This window comes from Elephas maximus, chromosome 13 (genome assembly GCF_024166365.1).
Source record: "Elephas maximus indicus isolate mEleMax1 chromosome 13, mEleMax1 primary haplotype, whole genome shotgun sequence".
In the NCBI taxonomy this organism is placed as follows: domain Eukaryota; kingdom Metazoa; phylum Chordata; class Mammalia; order Proboscidea; family Elephantidae; genus Elephas; species Elephas maximus.
The window spans coordinates 72,407,422-72,423,936 of record NC_064831.1 but is presented as its reverse complement, the minus strand read 5'-3'; the positions used below and the strand labels follow the sequence as shown (position 1 = coordinate 72,423,936).

General features: G+C 43.7%; 1 protein-coding gene across 2 annotated transcripts in view; it reads left to right on the top strand.

Moving 5' to 3' along the window:
- The window catches only part of EFL1 (elongation factor like GTPase 1), a 160,602-nt gene that overhangs the window by 34,216 nt on the left and 109,871 nt on the right, over positions 1-16,515 (top strand). The window contains exons 10-14 of one of the 2 annotated variants that reach the window (XM_049852501.1): positions 150-286; positions 1,245-1,367; positions 4,047-4,146; positions 8,546-8,697; positions 8,940-9,109. In XM_049852501.1, coding sequence (XP_049708458.1) covers positions 150-286; positions 1,245-1,367; positions 4,047-4,146; positions 8,546-8,697; positions 8,940-9,109 — 682 coding nt within the window. The remainder of the gene's footprint in view (positions 1-149; positions 287-1,244; positions 1,368-4,046; positions 4,147-8,545; positions 8,698-8,939; positions 9,110-16,515) is intronic. The other variant, XM_049852502.1, reaches the window with a different exon arrangement.

Here is a 16,515-nt window from a genome sequence, read left to right as displayed (position 1 = left end):
TGCAATCATTTTTAACTTTTTATAGAAAAAGTAATACTTTTGGAATAAAGATGAGTCAAATAATGTTGAGTTCCTTTTCACTACTGCTCTCTCCTGTCTCTTCGTATGTGACTTTTTTTTTTAACTCCAATCTTGTGTGTTTACCACAGGGACAAAGAAAAAATTGATAAAATAGTGACTTCTTTAGGATTAAAAATTGGAGCCCGGGAGGCACGTCATTCAGATCCTAAAGTCCAGATCAGTGCCATTTGCAGTCAGTGGCTACCCATATCCCATGCAGTTCTTGGTATCCTTTATTTCACTGTTTTTTAATGAAATCATAGTTTTGATAAAACAAGTCATGTGTGTTTTTGGAACCAGGAAATCCTTTAGAAGTAATGCATTCCAATTCAAAGTAAGTCTTCTGTGGTTATTTAATATTCTGCCATGAAATTGTATTTAATACTTTAAAAATTCATATGCTAATACTAATCAGTATTCAGACTAATACTAATGAATGTTTTTTAAAAAACTATTTCTTTTTACTTTTGTTTACTAATCTTGTAAAAAGACAACTTTTGGCCTAAGACCTGTATGTAAGCAGATAATGTAAATGTTTGTGTTGGATCACTGTTTTATTTTAGTACCATATTTTCTTTAGCTTATTAATATTTCCTATCATGTTAGTGATCCCAAAAAGACTTGATTTGAAGTGCCTTACCTTGACTAAAGTAATTTTGTAGATGGATTTCAATTGTCTTTATTTATCTGTGTGTACGCGGCATACCCGTGCATTAGGACTGGAGGTACAGTGTCCTGGGAGTGGACCAGCAGGGGTACTCAGCCCAGAGCCATGATGGACACATATCCCACAGGGACACTGACTGTGGTAGGGGACCTTCTTGTGTCATAGCTAGTGGCTGATGATTATTGTGTTTTTATAGACTAAAACCATATGAAACATTTTTTGAACTTCGTTGTCACAGGCAGCCAACCTCTTATGCTCTATGGTCCTCACTTACTCCATGGGCAGTCAGTGTTAGAGTACTTATCTTGAGGATCTTTTCTGGGTTTTAGAGAGTCTGTGAACTTCCTGAGGTTGTATGAATATTTTGAGGCATGATACAGAAAATAATATAGTTTTACAGCCCAGGCATTTTCTGTGTAGACATACGTTGTTACTTAGTATTTCGTGTATCCAGTGAATCCTCGCCTCTGCGGAGGGCACTAGCTTGGAGTTTTGAGTCCTTAACAGCATACTTCAGCTATGGTATGTCAGAAACTTCCTAGTCCCCTTGATATTACAGCTGAGAGAGTGGAGAAACTGATGTGCACAGGATCGCAAACGTTTGATTCTCTTCCACCCGAAACCCAGGCACTGAAAGCAGGTGAGGTAAAGGTGAACATGTTGGCAAGTGCCATGTTATTGACTGTTGTAGTTCCAAGGTGTGCCAGGCCAATATGCTGAATGGTCCGTTTGTCAAATAGCCAGTTCCACAAATGAACGATTTCATAAATGGCCACTTTGTCAACTTTGTTCAGTGTTTTCCGTTTTGCTACAGCCGGTGGATTAGGCCAGAAACCCCAGAGGTGCCTGTTGCCTGCCCTGATCTCATTTCATAATTGTGCTATATTCCATTCTTATAAACAGCCAGGAATGTGTTCCCTGAGCTGCTGCCCCATGACCACGGCTGTGGCCCTAGGGACTGTGGAAAGTGGTTCCGGGGGCCGTGCTGCTCATAGAAGCCCAGTACACACACTCCCCCCTGTACATACACTCCCCCTGTTCCAGGTTCAAAAGTTTGGGAAATTATCTCTATGTACCTGCTGGTTCCAGCTCTTTTACTCCCATTCTATTAAATTTGGATCCCTCACCCCAAAACCACCCCACTGCTGTTTTCACGGTCACCATTGACCCTGACTTTGTCGAATCTAATGGCCAGCTCCCAGTCCTCACTGACTTGATGTGTCACAAACACTTAACACAGCTCCTTCCGTCTTGAAACACTCCCTTTGCTTGACGTCCTGGCTCCCAGGTTCTTCTGCTTTTCTCCCTGCTTTTTTTCTTCACAGGCTGGGTGTTCTCAGTCTCTTTTGCTGGTTGCTCTCCATCTCCCTGACTTTTTAACTCTGGGGTGTCCCAAGTAATGCTGTCTTTGGGCCTCATCTCTTTTCTGTCTGCAGTCACTCTCTTGGGGATCTCATCCAGTTTCACAACTTTTAAGTAACAGCTGTATACTTGTAATTCCCAAATGGGTATCTCCAGCCCAGGTTTGCTCCCTAACCCCAGGCTCAGATCCAGCTGCATGCTCTATCTCTACCTGGCTGTTTAGTAAGCATCTGAAACTTAACATATCCCAGATTGGGCTTCTTATCCACAAAGCTGTTCCCCCTAATCATTCCAATCTCAGTAACACGTACCTCCATCCTTTTCATTAGCTCAGGCCAAAAACCTTGTAGTTATCTTTGACTCTTACCTTTCTCTCATACCCCACATCCAGCCTATCAGCGAACCCTGTTCTGCCTTTGAAATATATCCAAAATTCAACTACTTCTCAACCTTTCTATTTCTGTTTTCTAAGGCCAAGCAACCATCCTCTCTCACCTGGATTATTAGTATAGGTTTCTGACTGGTTTCCCTGGTTCTGTTCTTTAGTGTTTCCTCAACACTGCAGCCAAACAAAAAAAGAAGCCCGTTGCTGTTCAGTCGATTCTGACTCATAGCGACCCTACAGGACAGAGTAGAGTTGCCCAGAGGGTTTCTAAGGAGTGGCTGTTGGATTCAAACTGTCGACCTTTTGGTTAGCAACCAATCTTTTAACCAGTGCACCACCAGGGCCCCAAACTGCAGCCAGGTGGTTCTTTAAAATGTAAGTCAGGGCGTTTTATACTCTGTTCCTAAGAAGCTTTCAGAGGTGTTCCTGGCAAGACTTCTGGTATATGTTTAACCCTTACTTTCTGTAGTTTTTTAGAATTTGTTTGAATTTTAATACTGAATTCTTTAATTCATCTAGAAATTATTTTGCTGTGGGGTGATTTAAAAAAAAAAATTGCTAACGATGGTTTTATAACTCCAATGTAGTATATGGTATTAAACCAAAAAAGACTCAAACCCTTTGCCGTCGAATCGATTCTGACTTATAGTGACCCTATAGAACAGAGTATAACTGCCCATAGGGTTTCCAAGGAGTGGCTAGTGGATTTGAACTGCCAACCTTTTGGTTAGCAGCCCAGCTCTTAACCACTGCACCACCAGGACTCCTATATGGTACTAGTTAAGGAAAAGAAATGTCACAATGTTGATACGAAATTGTACTAAAATTTGCAGATTGAGGGAGAATTGACATATTTATGGTGTTGAATCTTTATTTCTGAGGGGTTTTGTTACTATCATGAATAAAAGATTTCTGCCCATTTTACTTTCTAACTTGTTTTTGTGTGAGGCTGGAAAAACTGTTGATTTTATTTACTAACAAACCACTTTGCTGACTGTTCACCCTTGGTAACTTCCTTCATTTCTACCTCTGAGGGATAAGGGGAGAATTTAAGGGCGTATAGTGGGTGATAGGAGCCCTGGTAGCACAGTGATTAAGAACTAAGGCTGCTGACCAAAAGGTCGGCAGTTCAAATCCACCAGCTGCTCCTTGAAAACCCTATAACCAAAAACCAAACCCAAGGGCAGTTCTTTTCTCTCCTATAGGGTTGCTATGAGTTGGAATTGCCAGCAACAGGTTTAGTTCTGGTTTTTTTATAGTGGGCAGTTAGGCCGATTCCCTAGCATCAGCTCCGATGGAGGAGTCCTCGAGCCCCACCCCGTGTACGGTTTTCTTTCTTGATTTCTGCCAACTTTGCTTGCTATCAGTCTGCTCTTCCTGCCTTCCCAGCAGCCTTACACTTACCTAGATGGAGGGATTTTGTTTTTTCATGTTAATAAGAGATTGTGGACTGTTTTTGTATTTAGATGATGCCATGTTCTAAACATCTTAACTGTTTTCCAGAAAAAAAAAACCGACTTCTTAATATCATGGCGAAAAAAATAGTGACATTTTTGCTTCCTGTTTGTTTAGCTTTTATGAAATGTGGAAGTGAAGACACTGCTCCAGTTATTATCTTTGTTTCCAAAATGTTTGCAGTTGATGCTAAGGCTTTGCCTCAGAACAAGCCAAGGTAAGGCTAAAGGGGAAGTTGGGCTTGGCCAAGGAAATGGCATAGTTTGGGTGTGCAGTGGGGGTGTAGGTGGAAGGGCACAGATAATGCTTTTTCTCCTTGACTCAGAATTCATCTTGAGTAACCCCAGGGTAACATACCATTTGAGTAGTACAGTATCCTTATGTGATATCTGTATAGGAGAAAGCTGCTGAATTCGCCCTAGGACTATAGATTTGCACCCATATAAATTTGAAGGGGAACAGTAATAGTAGAATAGTAATTCGTGTACTAGTAGTGGAAGTGTGTCAGGCAGGTTCTGACCCGAGCCTGCATTATCTGTCTACTCCAGAGGAGACTGATGAGTGTGTATCTCTGCGTCTCTCTGTGTGCATCATGCGTATGTGAGAGGGTGCTGTGGGGCTTGGATTACTTCTCAAGTTTCCAGAGTCTTGGGGAGTCGAGTCTATTTATTCTGCACCGTCAGTGTTGTTCACATGTATCCGCCTCCTTCCCATTAATTTAGATCTCGATGATCTCTTGTGGAAATTATTGCAGCAACTTTCTAGCTGATTCCCCTGGCCTCAGTCATCCTATATGGCTTTTTAACCTCCTAGCTGGCAGCCACCCATGCTGCTTGTTTTTTTAAATAACAGCTTTTGTTGTTCTCAACTTTATCTTTCAGAAATTTTTACTGAATTCTCACCTGGTAATAAGTTTCTGTTAAGTAACATCATTCTATTTGGAGTTTCTAGGGAGTTCCTCACACCCTGAATCCCTGAGTCTATTTGTTGCTTTTGCTTCCTTCTTGAGAATCAGCTCCTTGTAACAAGATGCTTTTTAAAACAGATACCACTTTTCTACTTGGGCTCCTGCTTCCCGTCATCTTAAGCTAGTGGTACCAACTGCAGACAGTTCCCTCCAACCCTTTCTCTGACACTCTCCCAGTCTGCGCCTTGACCAACCTCACAGAGTCCAGAGCATGAAGGAATCCTTAGACTGGATGGCTTAGTGTTCGTGCCTCTTTTCCTTTTCCCTCCAGCTTCACCTCCCCAGCCTGCACTTGGATGCCCAGTCAACATTCTCACTTCTGGTCTCCTTCATCTCTAGTATCTGTAACTGCTGCCCCTTCAAGAAGCATTGTTAGTTCAGCTGTAGCCTAAATAATTCCCTACCCACAGCTGTTCCCTTACCAGTAGAGCCCTATTTTCTTCCAATAAATCCTTCTGTATTCTGTGTTCTCAACAAATACTGGATACACAGCGAGTTCTTCATGTGAGTCCTTGCTGATTTCTCTTTGTCTATTTTGTTCCCCTCCCTGCTTCCCCCACTACCCCCAGTGCCTACAACAATACTTGGTACATGGTAGCTGTTAACTCGATAGGTGAATAAATACAGAGAAGGACAGCAAGCCTCTGCATGTTTAATGTGAACGCGCATAAGGCTAATTTATCCCAGATCATCTGTCGTGAACTTTCACAGAAAGGGCATTTAATACGTGAGGTGAACGAATATACCGCTTTTCTAACCAAAGCTAAAATGAAATCACATTTATTGAAGGAGGTGAGTTTATCATCTCTAATTCCTTCTGAATGGGAGACATAAGCCTGGTGATAACTGAGCATAGAGTTGAGTCAGATAGATGTGAATTTGAATTAAATCTCCTCCATTTATTATCTGTGTGACTTTGGGCCAAGTTATTTAAATTCTATAAGCCTCAGTTTTTCATCTGTAAAATAAGGACAGTAATGTCTACTTCATTTCACTGTTGTGGTAAGTATGTGCTGTAATGTAAGCGAGTAACACAGTGTCTGCATCACAGTGATACACTCATTGGGAGAAACCGTTCCTCTGCAGATGCTGGCCAGGTGATAGATGTTTTATCCTCAGGTGATAGATGTTTTATCCTCCCTGCTCTAATAGCAGTCATAGTAAAATAATAATAACAGTTAATGATCATAAAATTTATGTTTTAATTCACACTTTCCAGATAGTCTTAAAAGAGTTTTTAGCAAAAGTCTAGAAACGAGGGAAGTCATCTAAGGGTCAGATGAAGGACCAGCTGGAATGTTTAGGCTGGGGAGGAGAAGGGGAGGGTAAGGGCACGGGCACAGATGATTGAAGAGAAAGGGAGGAAAGTGGATTTGTTGCGTATTGCTCCAGAGGTCAGAACTATGGCCATGGCTAGAAATTGCGAGGAAGCAGTTTCATCCAGTATTTAAAAGGCCTTCTAACGTTTAGAGCTTTCAATAAAGAGGAGCTTGTCTCTTGCAGGGGTAGTTAATCCCTTCAGTGCCAGCAGCTTTGATTGCCTAGTGACACTTGACCAATCCATTCTCAAGGACCGGTCTCTCATATTTTTGTACCTTATGGCAAAGCCCTGTTATCTACAGTGGTTAGGTCTGACTAGAAGGGACTGACTCGTAGAACTGAACTTATCCATTTTGAGGAGCAGGTGCTAAGGGAGCCAAAACTAGTGTCCAGTCCTGCTGAGAAGTCTTGTCTTGCAGACAGATGTCTGAAAAGTGTAGCAGCGAGCAGTCAGGGATTTAGGTGTTCACCTTCCTGGGTAGCCATGTGAAGTGAAAAGGAAGAGGTTTGGCGGCACTTGGCACCGGGAGCTCCAAGAGTATGTGGCCACTTCAAATGTGGCCGAGCAATGGACATTCAGAATGACCGTGTGCATGGTTTCCAGTGCGTAAGGAGAGAGGAGGGGAAAGGGACAAGGCAAGGTGGGAGATGAGGTTACCAGCCAGGTCCCAAGTCAGAGATTGAGGATGAAAGCGGAATCATAATTTCAAAGGTAAGGGACAGCAGGTACAAAGGCATAAGTTTTAGGACCGAGCAAAGTAGCCCAGCTTCCAGAGCTGGAGCATAAAGTTGGGCCCAGAGCAGCAGCCTGGTTATGTTGATGCTCAGTCCTAGAGTATGGGGCTGAAGGTCCTCAGGCTCTATGTTAGGGCAGGGTTGGTCTTGTACTTGTGTTGGGGTTGAGGATGCAGTTGGGGTTTCATGAGGACCCACACGTGGGAAGGCAGCCAAATTCTGGGGATTAGTTTGTCTGGTTTCTACCTCCCAAACCCAAACAGAATGTTCATTTTTATTCAACTTAGTGCTACGCTTTTGGTGTGAAAGCTCCAGTGCCTTCTCTGTGGCCTAACAGACATGAAGGTAACTGTTCTGGAAGAATACCTTAGTTATCCTCCCCCAACCTCCAGCACACATACACACACATGTAGTGCTCCCCAACTTCCAGCACACATATACTCACATGTGGCCTCCCAACCTTCAGCAAACACACATACACGCTGCCCCCAACCTCCAGCACACACACACACTCACAGCTCCCCCAACCTCCAGCAAACACACATATACACATACTGCCCCCCAACCTCCAGCACACATACACACACTCACATGCTGCCCCCTAACCTTTAACAAACACACATACACACTGCCCCCAACCTCCAGCACACACATACACACACACAGCTCCCCCAATGTCCAGCAAACAACGTATACACATACTGCCCCCCAACCTCCAGCACACATACACACATTCACATGCTGCCCCCTAACGTTCAACAAACATACATACACACGTACACACTGCCCCAACCTCCAGCACACACACACATACACACAGTTTCCCCAACATCCAGCAAACACATGTATACACATACTGCCACCCAGCCTCCAGCATACATACATATATACGTGCACACGCACACACACACACACACACACACACACACACAGCTACCCCAACCTCCAACAAACACACATACACTTACACACTGCCCCCTCAACCTCCAGCAAACAGACACACACCCACACACTTCCTTTTCCATGGTGGTTCCTCTTGGGTCTTAACGCCATGGTTGATAATCTCAATTTGACCTTTTGCCCACTGAAATGCCAGTTCTTAGCCTGACCTTGAACCCTTACTCCTGGACCCTAGTTCTCTATGAAGATATATTTTTGTACTTGAGGGGAAAACCTCAATTCCTTATTGAGGCCTTATGCTTGTTTCTCAGCAGCGGTATTCAGAGCCGTGGTATCTTTTACTCACTTCCTTCCCTCCTCCTGTTCTCTGACTCATCCACAAGGAATATGAGTATGTAAGAAAGGTTCCATGCTGTTGTGCATAGCTCCACTGGGGGACATAGGGTTGTCTTGCATGTTAGCTCATAAGAGTAGGAATAGCTGGGGACACAGAGCTTTCTCATAGAGAGCCTGCTAGATCCTCTCTCCTGTTGCTACAGCTAGGATGAGGAAAGGGAACTTGGAGAAACCCTCTGTCTGTAAAGGAGCTGGGGCTCACCTTCATCTATCCAGTCATCTCACTACTTGTTCCCTGCTTGAACAGACAGAGATGCTTGATATTGCCAGATATTAACATATTTGTGACACCCTGTAGACCCCTCACTCAAGAAGAAATTGCACAGAGGCGTGAGCGTGCGAGACAGAGGCATGCGGAGAAGCTGGCAGCAGCACAAGGGCAGGCACCCTTGGAGCCCACCCAGGATGGGAGCGCCCCTGAAACAAATCTGAAAGGAGAAGAGCCAAGAGGTATAGTTGTCCTGAATAGGCTTTGGTGTGAAGTGGTTGACATTGTGCTTACCTTGGGAGACTCAACTTTTAGCTTTTGAGCTGTTAGCTTTTATTGTAGTTTTTATCAGTTTTCTCTTATTCTTGGTGTTTCTTTCCTGAAACTGGGCCAAATATATCATATTTAGTCTTCCCTCTGTGTTTCCAGGCAGTTTCTGGATTAAGAGGCTCATTCTTGGCACTCATTATCCCTTTGTTTCCAGCAGGTGATGAGGAACAGGTGGAGAGCATGACCCCTAAACCTATGCCCCAGGAAGAAAATAACCAAGGGTCTTTTGTTGCCTTTGCTCGAGTGTTCAGTGGTGTGGCTCGAAGAGGAAAGAAAATTTTTGTCTTGGGGCCCAAATACAGTCCTGTTGAGTTTTTGCAGCGGGTAAGAATTGAAAGCAAAATATTAGTATATTGTTTCAAGGGTCTGATATCTTTTCAGATTGCTTGGGATTGGGGATTACCTTATTGGTAGATTTATTTTGTCTCTAGAAAGGCACACTTGAGTGAATCTATATATATCTGCTCTTCTGTTGCTTTGGTAACATTTGTTAGCAAATGTATCAGTTAGTAGCATTTAGGAAACCAAGCTAGTATATGACCCACATTTTCAGGTCTTACTGGGTGTTTTTTTGTACTTAATTACCAGGCTTTTCTCTTCAAGGCAAGAAATCACCTGTGGTGTGGGCGAGGAAGGAGCTGGTCAGAGCCTACTTCTGTAGAGCCAGGGCAGTGTCAGATCGTCATGATGGAGATCCAGTAACTGGGGACCTCAGGCCAAAGGCGTGGAGCATTGAGCAGGTGATAGGCAGCAATTCCAGGGCAGGCAGGTCCCAGATACCAGGTCAGGAGGGTCTGTAACCAGGTGAACAGCCAGCATCTAAAAAACCCTGAGTTAAAGGCAGAAATAGAGATTGTAGGCAAGAGCTATCGCAGAACAATTTTGGAAATAAGCGAGGTATATCCATAGTAATTAAATAATGAAGGTCATAGGTGATGACGATGCTGGAGGTCTAGGGAGCCAGTCTGGATCAGCAAGAAGAAGCCAGTCAGGCATTTGTCAGACGGCAGTGTGCAGCATCGCAAGCAGAAAGCACGTGCTCCTCTCCATGCCTGAAACTGCTTCGGGGTAAGAGGCCAGGCCTCTGCAGGTAAACCAGGGAGGCGACTGGGCTTGGGTACAAGTGATAGAGAGGGGGCTGGCAGTTGAAGGAAGTTTCTGCCATGAGCTTTTCCACGCCTTGAATGTTTACCAGTTTTAGCAGTTTAACTAAGGTTCGGAGGTTACATGCTGAGTGGTGTTTAAGCAGTCCTTGCTGGGTTTATGGCATGTTCTGATTTAGCAAGAAGGAGCACTGTGAATGGTGTGCATAGGAGCATAGTTTGTGGGAAGCTTAAAGTGCTGTAATTGCATATATAGAAACCCATTTATGCAGGAGATCAGTGGGATGCAGACCCCAAATTCTCATAAGAAGACCAAACTTAATGGTCTGACTGAGACTGGAGGAATCCCAGCGGCCATGGTCCCCAGACCTTCAGTTGACACAGGACAGGAACCATCCCCGAAGACAACTCATCAGAATTGAAAGGGACTGGTCAGCGGGTGGGAGAGAGACGCTGATGAAGAGTGAGCTAATTATATCAGGTGGACACTTGAGATTGTGTTGGCAACTCTTGTCTGGAGGGGGGATGGGAGGATAGAGAGAGGGAAGCCGGCAAAATTGTCAAGAAAGGAGAGACTGAAAGGGCTGACTCAAGACGGGGAGAGTAAGTGGGAGTAGGGAGTGAGATGTATGTAAACTTATATGTGACAGACTGATTGGATTTGTAAACGTTCACTTGAAGCTTAATAAAAAAAAAAAAAAAAAACCCATTTATGATAATCATAACATCTTGGCTTGAATTCAAGACCATAGGACATCTAGGATAAAAAATCACAATTTAGTAAAGCAAAAGAAAAATTTTATTCTGCATATATTCAAAGAAGTAAAGGTGGGAAATGGACAAGCATGCTGCCAGAGCTAGTGTCTGCCAGAGTTTGAGGAACATTACAGAATCATCTACATGATAATATCACAAATGGGTAAAATCATTGAAAGCTTTTGCCGATTGGCTAAAAACTGCCAAAACAATGTGATTCTACGTTTTGAATCATCTTTCCTAATAACCGTTGGTACAGGTTTGAATAACAACAGTCAGGAGGGTCTTCGTTGGTCCCACAAACTTTCTGTTTGCTAAATGCTAATAGAAAAAGTTGAAAGTCTTTTGTGCTGCTTGATTAGTTCATGTGAAAGGTTCCCTAAAAGATGTTTTTCAAGATTATCCTAGCTGTTTGTCTTTATGTCTCAAGACCCAGTTGGTATGTCCTTGTGAGTCCTTGTCAGTCCAGCTCCAGCTGGGTCACATTCTGTATGCTCAGGGACAGGGAATAATGGCTCCAATATTGTCTCCTAAATCAGACATAATTGATAGTTTTATTGTTTATCAGGAAGGGTCAAGTATCTGTTAATTATTATTTTTTTTTCTTTACTCTCTAAACTGTCCAGATGAGTAAGAAATTGTTATTTAGTGAAACACTGATTTATTGGGCATTACAAAATCTGTGAGCACCCTAATTTATCTTCTGTGCCTAGTCCCTTTGCTCTTGTGGAGCTTGTCCTGAGTAAAACTCTCAGACTCAGTTAAAGTGAAACAAAGAGATTTATTGAAAGCGTAAGAAACATTTGAATGGGGAGGTGTTAGCCCACACAGAGTGAAGACCAAGGAATGCAAGGTATGGCTGCTTTGCAGGGATTGTTGTAATGTGGACTCAGGAACCTTCCAGCAAGATTCTGTTTGGTTGGTCCTCCCTGGACTTACCTGGGCTTGCCTAAGTTTGCCCAGCCTTGCCCTGGCTTGCTTAGGCATAGCCATATTGTCTATTGGTTCCATCCTGCCAGAGGCCCAAGTCTATATGCGTATGAATGGGAAGAAGTCAAAGTTACATCCTGAGGAATAGAGAAGCAGGAGCTTCTAACAAAATGGAGTCAGGCCTGCTCCTAGGCCAGCTACCCTAAATATTCCAGGCACCTCGGTACTGATGTTCTTATTCATTCCTTTCGATCAGGAATTTTGGAGAAATTCTTTGATCACATTATCAACCACCATTTTAGGGAGAGTGCTTTCTTCTTCATAGACTTGGATTTATATTTCCCAGTAGGTCAGCATTTTTAGAATATGTTGGAAGAAAGAGACCTTTGTTTTGTTGCTGTCTTAGTCATCTAGTGCTGCTGTAACAGAAATACCACAAGTGGATGGCTTTAACAAAGAGAAATTTATTCTCTCACAGTTGAGAAGCCAGAAGTCTGAATTCAGGGTGCTAGGAAACGACTCGATGGCACTAGATTTTTTTTTTTTTTTTTTTAGCTTCAAGGGAAGGCTTTCTCTCTCTTGGCTCTGGGGGAGGTCATCAATCTTCCCTGGTTGAGGAGCCCCTCAGCACAGGAACCCCAGGTCCAAAAGACAGGCTGTTCTCCTGGCTCTTATTTCTTGGTGGTATGAGGTGCTGATGTCTCTGTGTTTGCTTTTTTCTTTTATATCTCCAAAGAGGCACAACCTAATCTTATAGATTGAGTCCTACCTCATTAACATAACTGCCACTACTTCTATCTCATTAACATCATAGAGGTAGGATTTCCAACACAAAGAAAAATCACATGAGATGACAAAATGGTAGACAGTCACACAGTGCTAGTAATTGTGGCCTAGCCAAGCTGACAGATATTTTGGGAGGACAAAACTTAATCCATGACATTCCACCCTTTGTTCCCCTTAAAATCGTGTCCGTGCCACATGGAAAACACATTCACCACATCATATCATGGCAACAGTCTTAAAGCAACTAACTCCAAGTCCAAAATCCAAAAATTCTTCTTCATCTGTGAAATCTAAAATACAAGTTATCTGCTTCCAAAGTACAGTGGTGGAACAGGCACAAGCTAGACATTTCCATTACAGATGGGCAAAATTGGAGGGAAAGAAGGGATAACAGGCACCAAGCAAGTCAGCAGAACACATTATATTAGCCCTCAAGGCTTGAAAATAATCCTCCGTTCTCTGAGGCCATTTAGACAATAATAGCCCTGCTCTCCAGACTCTGGTATTGGCCACACTCTTCCAATTGAGTAGAGATCCCTTGGCCCTGGGCTTCAGCTCCTCCTTCCAGGCCTCCTGGAAAGGCAAGTTTGCTCCCTAGGCTTTAGGCGGTCCCGTATTCCTAGTCCATCTGAGTGGCGACTCTACCATTTGAGACTCCAGGAGTCATGGTCTTACCATTTGAGACTGAGGCAGCTCTGCTTCCTGTATTCCTTGTCTCTTCAGCTGCTTCCTAGTTCCTTGGCCTCTTGATCCCTTGGGCCTTACCACCCAAGTCTGTCCTGCTGGGGCAGGTGTTCCAAAGTTCTTTAGCTCTACCGATAAGTTCCTGGAGGCACCCTACTCTGCTTAAACTTTGCCTGGAAGGCACTTAGCTCTCTCATCCGTGGGTGAGCTCTAGCACTGTCTTGCACCAGTCTCCTGATTCTGGCGCTGCCATTTTTCTGCTGCTGCTTCTCGACATCTGCGCCATCTCCAGTGTTAACAGTTCTCACAGTTAACCAGAGCTGTCTTTGATGTCCATAATTCTACCAACAGTATCTTCAAGGCAGTCTAAGCTTTTACTATTAGGCACTTCGAAACTCTTCCAGGTTCTATCTATTCACAGCTTCAAAACTGCTTTCACATTTTAGGTATCTATTAGAGCAGCACCCCACTCTCTCGGTACCAAATTCTGTATTAGTCATCTAGTGCTGCTATAGCAGAAAAACTACAAGTGGATGGCTTTAATAAAGAGAAATATATTCTCTCACAGTGTAGGAGGATAGAAGCCTGAATTCAGGGTGCCAGCTCCAGGGGAAGGCTTTCTCTCTCTGTTGGCTCTGGTGGAAGGTCCTTGTCATCAATTTTCCTTGATCTGGGAGCTTCTCTGTACAGGAACTCTGGGTCCAAAGGACACACTCTGCTCCCAGCGCTGCTTTCTTTGTGGTACGAAGTCCACTATGTGTCTCTGCTTGCTTCTCTCTTTTATGTCTCAAAAGAGATTGACTTAATACACAGCCTCATCTTGTAGATTGAGTCCTGCCTCATTAACATAACTGCCACTAATCCCATCTCATCAGCATCATAGAGATAGGATTTACAACACATAGGAAAATCACATCAGTACTGGGAATCGTGGTCTAGTCAAATAGGTACACATACTTTTTGGGGACACAGTTCAATCCATGACACCTCACCCTTGGGACTCTTTTGCCTTCCTGAAGGACAGATTGTTAGTGACTATTTTGGACTGCTAAAGTGATTGAGAGGGGGAAGTTATGCTCCAAAGATGAGAGAACTGTGGCTAGAAAACCAGGGGGTGGCATGTGGGGCAGTGGATTACTTTTCTATGGCCTTTCTCACCGTGGTCTTATAACTCCTACCAAATGATTGGGTTGTTGTTGTTAGGTGCTGTTGAGTTGGTTCCCACTCATAGTAACCCTGTGTATAACAGAATGAAACACTGCATGAGGACCATCCTCAGTCATTGCTATATGTGAGCCCATTGTTACAGCCACCGTGTCAACCCATCTTATTTGGGGTCTTCATCTTTTTCGGTGGCCCTCTACTTTACCAAGCATGATGTCCTTCTCCAGGGACTGGTCCCTACCAAGGGAATTAGGCAACTTGCTAATAATGCAAACAAGGTGCATGGCACCATTGTGTGTATGAGACCATGCAAATAAGATTTTGGAACCCTAATGAGGGGATTGGTCAGTTTTGCCATCCCACTAACCTTGAAATGAGCCATCCCAGAGCCGGAGAGGCAGACCTCACCACCACCAAGAAGAAGAGATGGGAGCAGAGCACATCCATTGGACTTGGGATCCCTGCACTGAAATTCTGCTGGATACAGGAGACAGCGAGAGATGGCAAGAAGCAGCAGCAGGAAAATCAGTGACAGCAGAACCAGGAGACCAGCACAAGATGACGGCTCAGTGGTCTTCCCAGTCCATGGAGCAAGGCAGTTATAGTGGGTGTGCCAACCAATGGAGTGAAAAAGCTGACAGCCTTCAGGCAGGAGGCTGCCTGGTACCGTGTGGTGCCTCCAGGCACTTGTTGGTATATCTAGGCTTTCTGAACCATGGAGCTGGAGAGTTGAGCATCTTTGGGCCAGGGCTTACTGGCAGAGTAAGGTGCCTCTAGGCACTTATTGGCAGACCCAAAGAGATTTGTAACACCTTCCCGACCATGGCAGAGGCTGGGCCGAGGGCCAGAGAGAATGCTGCCTGTGGGCACAGTTGAGAAGAAGCTGTCCTGACCGAAGAACTGTATCCTGAGTCATTTCTAATCCTGAATTGTAACCTGTTACTTCCCTCATAAACTCCATAATCATGAGTATTGTCTGTAAGTTCTCCATGGCCATTGCAACAAATTTTCAAAGTAGGAAGTGAGAGTAGATAGCAGAGAAGTAGAGAGAGAGTGCCATGGGAGGGACAGTTGGTATCAGAATTGGTAAAAAGGTTGGAGAGAGGAGGCATGTCTGACCTCTGCCTCATAGGGATCAGCCTTGGGCTGTTGATGTTGATTATGATTCTGTCTCCTTCCCCTTGTGAAATTAGACGAGGAGGTCAGATGTCTCCACCACCAAGTTTCTACAGTGGGAGCCATTTTTACTCTTTAGTAGTTGGAGTCCCATAAAACCTAATTCCAACCTACTTTTTAAAAATAGTGTGTAATGTTTTATACATTCCCCAAAGATAATCACCTGCTCAGACTTTTTTGTTTATCCTTTGTATTAGTTTTGTAATTACTAGACATCTAGCATCTTAAAACAATACATGGGGCTTATCTTACAGTTTCTGTGAATTAGGAGTTCAGGCATGGCTTAGGTCTCACAGGCTGCAAAGTGTCGGCCACACTGCATTCTCAGCTGATCGCTTGACTGAGGACGGATCCACTTCCAAGCTCACTTAGCTTTGGCGGAATTCATTTCCTTACGCCTGTAGGACTGAGGGCCTTGGCTTCTGCTTGACTGTTGGCTGGAGCCTTCCCTCAGTTCCTAGAGGCTGCCTGCAGTTCCTTGTGATGTGAACTTTCCCAGCTTGGCCACTTCCTTCATCAAGTAAGCACAAAGACTCTCCAGAATGAATCTACTAGCAAGACAGAGACTTATATATAATAACCACAGGAGTGACATCCCATCATTGTTTCTTATTCTGTTGTTTAGAAGCAAGTCACAGATCCCACTGACATTCAAGGGGAGGTGATTACACAAAGGAGTAAACACGGGGTAGAGATCATGGGGGCCACCATAGACTCTGTCTGTCACATCCTTCTCTTGCTTTTCTTTGTAGTTTTACAACCTATATATGTGCTACTAAAGACTAGTTACATTTACATGTTTTTGAACTTTGTATAAAGGTTGGAGAGAGGAGGCATGTCTGACTGTATTTATTATAATAAATCCTACTGTATTTATTCTTCTACAACATGATGTTTTTACTCAGCATTGTGAGATTAGAATATGTTGATGCCTATCCTGTAGCTCATTCATTGCTCACCACTACATGGTATTCCCTCATATAAATATACATTTTGTTTATCTGTTGTCCTGTCACTGTATATTTGGGCTGTTTTCATTTTATGCTGACTATTTATGTACATATCTTTTTATGCACATTTGCAAGAGATCTAGGAACACACCCTAAGTGGAATTGCCTGGGTAATTAGTAT